General features: G+C 46.3%; 1 protein-coding gene across 1 annotated transcript; it reads right to left on the reverse strand.

The window, feature by feature from the left end:
- Positions 1-2,298: 2,298 nt before the first annotated feature.
- On the reverse strand, positions 2,299-8,115 carry LOC149366233 (protein LZIC-like). The gene is made up of 2 exons (XM_089549692.1): positions 7,640-8,115; positions 2,299-5,128 (listed from the first exon to the last, which is right to left on the reverse strand). The coding sequence occupies exons 1-2, from the start codon at positions 7,883-7,885 to the stop codon at positions 4,799-4,801; spliced, it is 576 nt and encodes a 191-aa protein (XP_089405818.1). The 5' UTR covers positions 7,886-8,115; the 3' UTR covers positions 2,299-4,798.
- Positions 8,116-10,832: the final 2,717 nt, after the last annotated feature.

Genomic DNA, 10,832 nt, shown 5'->3' on the forward strand with positions numbered 1-10,832 from the left:
TTTCTTTTCGGCTGCTGCTAGGCCGCTCTGCTGGCTGCCAGAAATCACGGAGTCTGCGTTACGTCATGTGCACGTCATGTTTCACGTCACTTAGTCCTGTGTCGTCATAGGAGAATCCCAAGTTTGAATCAGAGCGGCGGGAAAAACTTTTAAACTTCGAATCCAAATTTCTTAGAAATAAATGAATCTTTCGCTTCCGGCCAAGTGGCAACAAAGCCATGAAATGCCAAACTATCGGATTTTGCTATAAAAAAAATATTAATAGAGCTCTCCTCACTGTCCCTTTAAGAGTTTTCTCTGAGTTGGCGGATTTCGAAACACTGCAGGAGTTGTTCTTTGGAAGCGCTCTGAAGTTGATTCTGCAGGTCTATACAATTGGTCGCATTGGTGAGGAGCGTGTCATCGACAGTGGGGCTGATAGAGAGGTATGCGTGGCTTTTAGAATGGCGAGTCTTTAGTTTGAAATTATTTTTGAGTACTCGCTCCTCTTCTCGGGGCAGTAAATGACTAAGAATCAGCTTACAAGGCTTCTAATGCAGGTAATGCACGTGGCTACCAGAGGCTTATCCTGTGGCATTTGCTTTATACAGTGCTTACTTTGCCATGGTAAGTGAAAAAATTGAAATCATTTCAAATGCAGCGTTATGTGCATATCCTGCTTCAAAAACTGGTCAAGTTTCCAAATGCAACTTTCATTTCCGGACATGTCCACATATTCTTAGATATCAAGTAAACAAATTTTAAAAGAACGGGCTTGACAGGTTGGAAAGATTCTGTAGAATTTTTGGATACTTTCGCATTGCAAAGGTTTGGTTTGGTTGATGGGGGTCTAACTTCCCAAAGAGACTCTGGCTATCTGGCTATGAGGGACACCGTTGTGAAGGGCTCGGGAAATTTCGACCTCCTGGGATTCTTTCACGTGCACTGACATCGCACAGTACACGGGCCTCTAGAATTTCACCTGCATCGAAATTTGACCGCCGCGGCCGGAATTGACGTGTCTCTTGGGTCGGCAGTCAAGCGCCATTACCATTGAGCCACCACGACGGCACTGTTGCACTGCAAAGAGATGACCTGTTATACCCGTGCCACACGGAGAGATTTAATGCCATTAAGTGCTTACTGCCTTAAGTTTTAATGGCATTCGTGCGGTGCCACACGCATAAATTTAATGGCATTAGCCTTACTGCCATTCGCGATCTACTGAGTTCGCCACAACTCATTCGCCTGTGCAATGTGTACTCTCGTTCCCATTCCACACGCAGAAAAGCATGTAGCTTTGTTAGTAACAACTTCCTAACCAGTAGGAAATAGTTCTTTATTAACTTTCAGTCAGATGAGGCATTTTCGATGCAAAGAGCGCCATTTTAACCAGCCTCATTGACGGGTACTCTCGACTTATGTGCTGACATGCGAGTTTATGGCTACTTTTTCGACTTGTAAAGCAGGAACAGCCGTATTTTCTGGAAATCGTTTCTACATTACACTTGAACAACATTCCGGATATATTGTGCTCATTAGGAATGTTTATATTCAGATGAAACTTTTGGCCAAGCGTTATCGTCATCGTCACTTTCGATAATGGCATTAAATGTGGACGTGTAGCACCAACTCCAAAAATAATGGCATTAACAAACTTAAGGCCTTAAGCATTTACTGCCATTTCTTGTGCGCGTGTGGCACGGGTATTAATTCCATTACCTCAAAATTCTGAGTGATGTACATAAGTGAGTGGTGGGGCTTGTTGATTCCAACCATTGGTGGGGAAAATTAGCTACCCTAAGACAGCATACATTGCAACCACGAAAAGAAGGCTGCTACTGCTTGCACGACACGAGATGCTTTCTTTTCACTTCAGTTTATGTGCGTCAGTCAGCCTTTCAGTAATCCATTTCCCAGTGCATTCTGTTTCCAAATATTCGCTTTGGAGTGGGTTTAATAATTCGTTCCACTTGTGCCATCGCGGGGATGGTTCACAATGGCGCATTATTTGGCTACTTGCATTCTAGACATCCGACAATATTTCTTAAAAGCAGGTGACTGCATTGTGCATTGACAGTACTAATCGATTGAGCAGTTTGTTTTTGTGCCAAGCTTGGGCAAACCCGCTAACTTTGAGACTAACTTTTTTCTTTTTCAATGAGGTTCATTTTCCAGACTGCTGTGATGTTTGGCTGGTGGAATACACACACTGCTATGCTCCTTGACCACGTGTCACAGTCACTAGCAACTCTGTGCCTAGTGTACGTGAAGTGTGTTAAGTGTAGTGATTACGTTGTGCAAAAGGAAGTCACACTCTTGCATGGTGGGCTCTTTTATTATGAACAAGTTGTCTGTTACAAACAGGTTGTAAATCTCACGTTGTGCACACCACTTGGCGAGCGTACAAGCACACTGGTTCCTGTAGCTTGAACCTGCAATGTCAAACAGCTGCATACTCCGTTTCATACATAGCAGGCAATGCTGCCAAAGCTAGCATGCCTCTTCACGCAGGCTGCCTGCACCCAAAAAGTAGTTCGCCCTACAACCAAAGTGAACACAAGCATATTTCGTTGCGACAGATCTTAAGCGCCATGAATGGCAATCTTCTGGAATTCGTCTGACCTCTTGCTACATTTTCGTTCTCCAACTCGTCGGCACTTCCGAGAAGTAAGAATGACTTTGGTGGTCTGATATGTGGCTGTAAGGGCGAATCGTCCCAACTCCATCCGCGCGTAAAGAGTAGTTCACACTCGGTGAAAATTATAGCCAGAGGGTCCGAGTACTGAGCGTCTCACAGCTTCGCCCGTAGTTTTCAGTGCTACCGCTTCGCTTTATACCGCTCTTTGTTTGCATCCAAACTCTCATCGAGGCTTCAATATGAACGAATGATACGTGGCGTAGTAATATCGTTTCGCGGATGCACTACTTCCGCGGCCTTCACAGCGTTGCCTGCAATGTACGAAACGGAGTAAAGATAAGTTAATGACTAACCAGATGCACAGAGCACAACCGAAGATGAGAAGCAATGAAAAAGGGAAATTCGCTTAGAGCAGCCCTGAACAAACTAGAAGATCACACTGGAGTCAGTTTCTTGAAAGTTGATGGATTTCATAAACTGCGTTACAGTCTGGTTCACACCTGGGCTTTATCCAAGTGGTCCAAAAAAAAAAAGTTCAGTAGGTTCTTCATGTGTAATCGAAGATTTTTGTAATCTACAGTCAACAATAGCTGGAAAGAGTACATCTTGAAAGAAACAAAAGGGCAGGCAGAGTATCTGGCATGACCTCGTAATGCCTTCACCATTCTGCGATTTTCAGGATGCTAGACGGCACTTTCTGTTGCTATTTGGGAGCTAGAAGTCTTATGATTGTTTCGATTTAAAATTCCCTGCCCAGCTGCAAGCCAGGTTGTGCGCAGCACATTCAGCTCCTGTCTGGCAATTATTTCATACTGTCATGTGTAAAGTGCAAACTGAAGTTGACTTCAGGCAGGGCGTTTTAAGCGGGCGAATAGTAGTTACCAGGTTCTTGCCAGTTATAAGTGGATCGCCAACATTATGGTTACTTTTGGAAACACCTATTTGTGAATGTTGTACCCTCTCTGAACAGCTATTCACTTGTCAGCCAGGTAAGAGGCCCCATAAATGAAGAGATGAAAAAGGACACACAGCACTTTCACTTCCCCAAAGGTTTCACTTCAAAACATGCAAACAATGCAGCACAATCTGCATGAACATATACAATAGTGTAGAAAAGCAGCCTTTTCGGAATAAAAGTTAATGCAATGGCAGAGTTGACAAAATGTGCATCTTGCCCGTGAAGCAACACGAAATGAAGTGTGCACAGCACAGTATGACTCAAGCAACATCGAATGCACTACTTTGCCTGTGCTGTGCAACACCATACCCTGCTTATATAGAAATAAAGTAGTGTGGGCAGATAAAAAGAAAAAGCATTGCCCAGCCCACACTGCTTATATAGACACAGATTATAATGGGAGAAAAAAAAAAAAAAGTGCCCCAGCCCGCACCACTATGCTTGTATAGACAGTATTCATTGATGTCACATTGGCTACCATTTGGGCGTACATGAAGCACGGTGAAATGTTGCCACGTGTGTCGATTTTGTCGCCACCTGCTCCAGCGACGCGCTGTACAACAAAGTCGCATGAATACCTCCTATTTATAATTACAAAGCTGGTCTTAGCACTGCATAACCAAGCTACTTGAAACATCATTTGTGCCTGCATTACACAGTTTTGCTGCCAGACTAAATACCTGTATTTTCACTAATCCCCTTGCACCAAGGTAAAAATCGCATTGTCACAGGCACCCCCAGTACCACTTTCAGCCACTGTATTTAGATCACCATAACATGAATAAGCCACGGAGGAAAACAAAATAATCGGGCTATTACTCGCATCAGGGCTTTAGCTCACCGTTCCTCAAGACGTGAAATGAGCATGAGCAGATAGCACCGTCACTCGCACTACATGCTTGGGCGGAAATAGTATCGTTATCACCAGCATTCTTGCAGAGACTTTCAACTCGCCTTACCAGCTGCTGCGATTTGTCGCCTCAACAGGAAACTGAACAATGTAGAGTGCTATAACCAGTACGGCATTATCTTTCGTGTTCCGAATGAGAGTTACAGCTCACCTGCGATTCGCTCGCGCATGCGCACTCAGCGCTTTGCGGAAGCGAGTGGAAGATAACACAGTTAGCTAATACTCAATCGCGTCAAAGACACAGCTGGGACATGGCTGAATACACTGAGAAGGGGAAAGGAACATCGATGAAAGTTGGAACCGGACGGAGTCACCGCTGCGAGGCAGCCTTGACCTGGGAGCCGGCGACGTCCAACAGGCGGCTGGCGTCAGCCGCGACGTCGCCGACCTGGTCGAAGTCGAGCAGCGCCTTGCTAGCGTGCTTCTCGAGGTACAGTTCTTCCTCGGGAAGCAGGCTGGCCTTGAGCTTCTTGAGGGCGGCCAGGATCTCGAGCTTCTGTGGCGCCAGTTCATCCTCGCTGAGCCGGCCAATCTTGGCGTCACGCTGCAGCTGCGACAGCCGCTCGCGCAGCTGGTCTGGCTGCTTCTTGGCGAACATGCGGATCACCTCGGGCGTGCGGAATGCGTCGCTGATGGCCGCCTGGCCGAAGGGGAGGAGGAGGAGACAAAGAGGTGAGTGTGGAGTAAGGGAAAGAGAGAATCATCATCATCATCATTTATCGTACCCTTAAAGGTCCCGTCTGGGACATTACTTAAGGGGGGAAAAGACGGCGTGAAGCGATCATACAATCGACAAACATTCTCAGAACAGATGCAATCTTTGCACTCCAGTGGACTCTCTGTTAGCCTCTAAGCTAACTTTCACGGCCCCACACTCCAACCATCACTTCTGCTTACTGTCCCTCATCCTACCTACACCTTCCCCTCTGAGCCATGTTCCTTCTTGGAAAACAGGAACAGCGTCTTTCCTCCTACGCTTTACAACCACTTCAATGAGCAGCTAACCATCTTACTGCAGCTGTCCTGTCTTCTAATGTGGACGTCACCCAACCAGACACAGCTAGGTGCTGGCATTGCAGGACTGATGACCAGTAACTGTCTTTGTGCACTGAACTTGATACAATTCAGTATATTCTTCAAACCAGCTGTCCCACTAAACAAAGAACTATGGTAAAGGAAGTGGTGACTGATGTATGAATAATCTTACAGATGATTGTAACAGACATGATTGTAACACTACAAACCTTTAGAACAGGCGGAGAGGGAGAACACCAATAGGCAATCACTTAGTTTCTTGATGCGTGCAGCAGGATCCATATACGTCACTGTGACTATTCATCTTAGCTCCAGGAGGGAAACTACCATATGTGCACGCATGCATGCAAGCACCGCTTTATGACTTTCTGTGTGCACACACTGAAGAAATTGGTGCACATCAACGTCTTCACTAGTGGCGCAGCTCATTTATCAAAACTACGCTTTCTCTGTGTGCTGAGCAAATTTTCTAGGAAGGAACGTTGGAACAAGAGTACTTAATAAGCACGTGTTGTGCCACTGAGATTTCTTGGGTGTTTTTCCTGCGAACAGCCCTTGCCTCCAAGCCGCAGAATATGTGCACATGCTCACTGGTACAAAGCGAGGTTCGAAGAGAAGAATCTGTATCAAGGAATTACAATGCCCAGAACAAAAAGATGTTTGCGAGCTTAATTTGTGATTTCAACAAGTGAGCAACTATTGGGCTCTCTCATGTACTATCTCATGGGCGGTGAGCTTCACATCTGTGTTGTGTTAAATTGGGTTTTATAGCATATAAGTGGCTAAGGCTATCATGTGCAAAACAGTGTGTTAAGATGCCTGTTTGTGATGTTAAAATAATTAAATGTTTTCAGAAAATTACAGTTTGTTTAAAACATTTCCTTCTATTTGTAGCATAAACACACACGACGAACCTACAACTGCCTTTTCTCTTAAGAGCATGAAAGCTAAGGGAGAAAGGAACGTGTTCATTGTAAAATTGAGTGCGATGATTTTTTTTTTTCTTCGCTTCTCAAGTTTCGTGCATAAAAATGGAATGTGGTTTACTGTGGCCAAATTTCGCTTTGAAGAAATGACATTCTATTTTGAAAATGCCAGGACAAAAAAAAGTTACCAAGCATGCTTTGTGACAGTAGCATTTAGATCACAAAATTTAAATCATGTTTGATGAGAGTCCACACGTGTGCTGGCTGGCTCGTTGCCAATTAATGCATCCATGCACATCAGTCCGTCTAATTGCTATGTAATAAATCCGGCGATAGGCAAATCAGCTGACCTCCAACCTCGACAAGCCACGTTTGTCAGTCGCTCAAACATTATGCCAAAAATACTGCCCGCTGAACAGAAGCCTTTGTTAACAAGGTAAACATCTCGCCCTTGATGATCGAAGCAGTACGAAGTTGCCAAAACTGTGTTCTTAGCACATATACGCGCTGATTGCGTTTGTTATGTACCCTTCGCGACCTTGTTAGTGTTTGCTCAGCTATCCATATGCGATAATGACGACAGTCCTCGTAACGACGTAATCCCCACATAGATAACAAATAGCCTTTGCTTGTTCCGTCAGTGGCATGTACAGTCGGGGACAAAAGTCTCCGGACCACGTGTTGCTCAAATGAAGCTTATAGCTCTACAATCAGACAGCGGCTGGAGACCGCACTTGTGGAGATGAAAGAACAAAAATTTAACTTTCATCTCCACAAGTGTGGTCTCCAGCCGCCGACTAATAGCAGAAACGGCTTCGTTAGAGGAACACGTGTCCGGAGACTTTTGTCCCCGACTGTACCACCAGCGGTAAAATGAAACGCGAACACAACCAAAAACAATCGCGGCTGCACAGAAAATACTGGCGCGGCCGATTAAAACTTTTAAACAGCGGTCTTCATGCCTTCGATGCGAAAATCAACAGGTCTAGTATTCTGCCCCGTATTATAATATGTTCTAGTTCTGCAGTTTGCGTTTTAATTCTCTTGTTCACGTTTCATTTGGCGCTGACAGTACGTTTAGTTTCTCAACAGGTTTTTCTTTGTGAAAATAGGTTTCTTGGAAAACATGTTTTCTTGTTTGTGTGTCCGATGCGAATTAAGGAGACATAAAATCAACCGCCTGCGCTCACCTGGATCGCGAGTTGCATGCCGCTCAGCTGATCCACGAGAGTCATGTCTCCGGAAACGATCTTGGCGAGCGACTGCTGGAACTCCCGGAGTTGCTCCAGCGTTTCCGCCTTGGTCTCCTCGTACTCGTCCTGGTCGAGCTCGGCGCGACACTCTTCGAGGTCGCTCAGCTGGGCGACGAGTCGATCGAGCTGCTCTTCAAGCCGCTCCTTGAGCTTACCCGTTTCGGTTTGGCCCCGCGACGCCATCGCCGGGTTTGTTGTTTCTCGGACACCGGTCGTGCCGGAGAGCGTCGATCGAACGGAACCGGGGGCCGTTAACCCTACGGGCTCTCCTTTACCCAGCGCTGGCTCAAAGAGGAAGGATGCGAGCGGAGTGGGATGGAGTGGGCGTGGTAAGGGGGTTAGTCAAATGCTCAAGTTATCGACGCCGACAACGAGGCCGGCGACGATGAGCTGTCGGCGGGGGCAAAGAACTTTGGCTGGATTCGGTTTTGTTTCAGACTGGATAGTTTTTTGGCTGGCTTTGTACCGTTTCAGCCGTTCACAGACAAAACGAAAGTTGCGTACGTTGGTGTAGAAAAAAATAATATGCTTCACAAATATATCAAACAATAATAGTAACATTTTAGTAATACTAAATACAAACAATTCCAAAAAGAGAAGAGGTGCAGAAGCAGAGGCAATCTCTTGCAGCTGCTTACGCAGCTTGCACCATGGCTTGATCGTTTGCATGGTAACTGGTTTAAAATTGCAGCGGGAAGATTAGGAGGCGTCCAGTCAGATCAGAAATTCCCAGACAAAACTTTATTACCGTATAGGACCGCTTAGCCACCCACCCTGCTTGCATTCGAATGTAGCTAGGGAAACCAAAGGAGTGCGTTCCTGTGACACTGATATTCCAAGCGGCTGCTGGTGCTACCGTGTACAGCTTACTGCTTTGGACGTTTGTCGCAGTGAATACGGTCGCTGAGAAAGGATGCAAGCAGCTCGAGAACCGATTTCTTAATCCGACATATTTCGCTCTGGCGGTCGTGATTTCTTTCACTCGATCTTAAGAAGCGTGTTCCTTGACATTTTTTTCGCGCCCACAAAAAATACCACCAACCCCTGACTTATGCTCGATCGGTGCTTCCGCTGTAGACAGACTAACTGGTCTTATCTTGATTACCACGCCTAAACGTGATCTGTAGAGTCGCAGTTGAACAATGGGGAAATCAGCCTTCCTCAATGGTAAAGCTCACCAAGCCCTGGTAGTAAGCTGTATTAAGTATCAGCTACCACTAATTTTTCCATCGGTGTCATAATATAAACATGTAGAAGTTTTATGCAGAAAAAGCCTAATGAGAGCCATCAGTGTCCTGCAAGCCGCTGCTAACGATCGAGTCGTACATGAGTCGCTATCGCCACCTCTACGCCTTGTGGCTTCCCAAAGATTAATCAGAATCAAAGACCTCAAATGACAGTGGCAGTCTTGTGTTTGCTTGCGTACTTGACTAGGTCACAGGACTGTTCCACAATGTCCTGCCTTTAATTGTTTAATGCGGCGTTACGGCGGCGCAATGCCGGCAGATTTAACGCAAGGCTAATCCCGCCCGTAGCGAACAACGGCGTCATCGCAATCTGCCCACCATGGAAGGTGGCAGTTAAATTGATGATTGATCGCTCCGGAAGAGCAGCCTGGGCAGCACAAGGCCCACCGCTGGGAGCACCTGCCATCGCAGGGCAGAGGCGCATCGCTTTTCTGCCGCACCTCTGCGCCAGTAGGGGTACGAGGGCTCACAAGGATCTATCAATCTAAAGTAGAGAATGACCTTCCGCATATACAGGAATTAACCCATTACAATGCCGCGTCATACACTTAAGGCAGAGTCGAAGTGTCCCCTACAATTTTGAAAGAACGCGAGCATGCCAGCAGTATTTCTGTGCCTCGTCGCTATTCTTACAGCTGTCTCTGCAGTCTCTGCACAGTGTAGTGGCGTTTCATTGGCGCTTTAGTAGTGCTCCTGGCGGTTAAAACAACAGTCTAAGCGCCCATAAGCGTCACACCAATAAGTGCACCAAGCGGGCAGGAACTGCATGCTTTACCCGCAAGCAGAGTCACTCTGCCCCCCCCCCCCCCCCTTTTTTTTTGAGAGACTACCTTATGTATGCCAAAAAACGAATTTCCCTACACACTTTACTTATACCGCGCATGTTCGAGAAAAACCAGACTGAATGGTTATGAGAACGCGAATGTCTGGGCGCTTCTGGTGTGCACGATGCACTTTTCTATGCCAGCACAAAGGACTGTATACTCTCCTAAAAAATCTTTCCCAGCCCAAATGGTTTATGGAACAATTTCCAGTTGGTTCCAGCTGGAACCAGCTGGGTTCCTGTTGGTTCCAACTGGAACCGGCTGGAAATTGTTCCATAAACCAGTTGAGCTGGGAAAGATTTTCACCTCAACTAAATCCGAGCAACTAAGTTAATGGTACTTTTCTCTACGCATTATTGCCTGTGCTTCTGTTATGGAAAGCATGGACAGAAAAAAAAAAGTCGGTGACTTTTGCGCGGCACTCTCCGAAGAATGCATAGCGAAAGCTAAGGACAGCCCTGGCCTTAACAAAACAGTGGACTCTGTAAAATGCCTATAGACTTCTTACAGATTATCTGCTCATTATCTAAAACGTTGACGGAGCTCAGTTAAGGCGGCTGCCTGATAGAAGTCAAACTGAACAGTCTAGTCGTATGAACTGGCAGACAGGGCAGCGTCAATCGGCTGAAGAGAAACCGATTGTCATTGGCAAGAATTTCGTGACACAAAACGATGACTCCTCAGAGCAAACTGACAATGCACACAGATCAAAAGTCATCAGTGATTGGTAGCAAACTGCTCGCGCTTAACAGCATTGCGGCGTACACGGTGACTGATACCCATGGAGGAAAAAAAACTGAGGAGGGAGCGGCCGGCGACAACCTTGAAGCCTAGTCTTAACAAGTAAAGATATAGTAAAAAAAAAAAGAGAGTGTGCCCCCCCCCCCCCGGTGATCACACCACGTGATAGCGTGCGGTAAAATCTAGCCCCGCTGCGCGCGCGCATGCGCAGATTAGCGCGGCAGACTGACTGTAGATCAACCTCCTTGCTGTAGACGCCCGCGCCGCGGGTCGCACATACGCGCGCACTAAAACCTACCAGAATCAAAACATAAAGGA

Source organism: Amblyomma mixtum, chromosome 1 (assembly GCF_055824585.1).
Source record: "Amblyomma mixtum isolate Tamu chromosome 1, ASM5582458v1, whole genome shotgun sequence".
NCBI lineage: Eukaryota > Metazoa > Arthropoda > Arachnida > Ixodida > Ixodidae > Amblyomma > Amblyomma mixtum.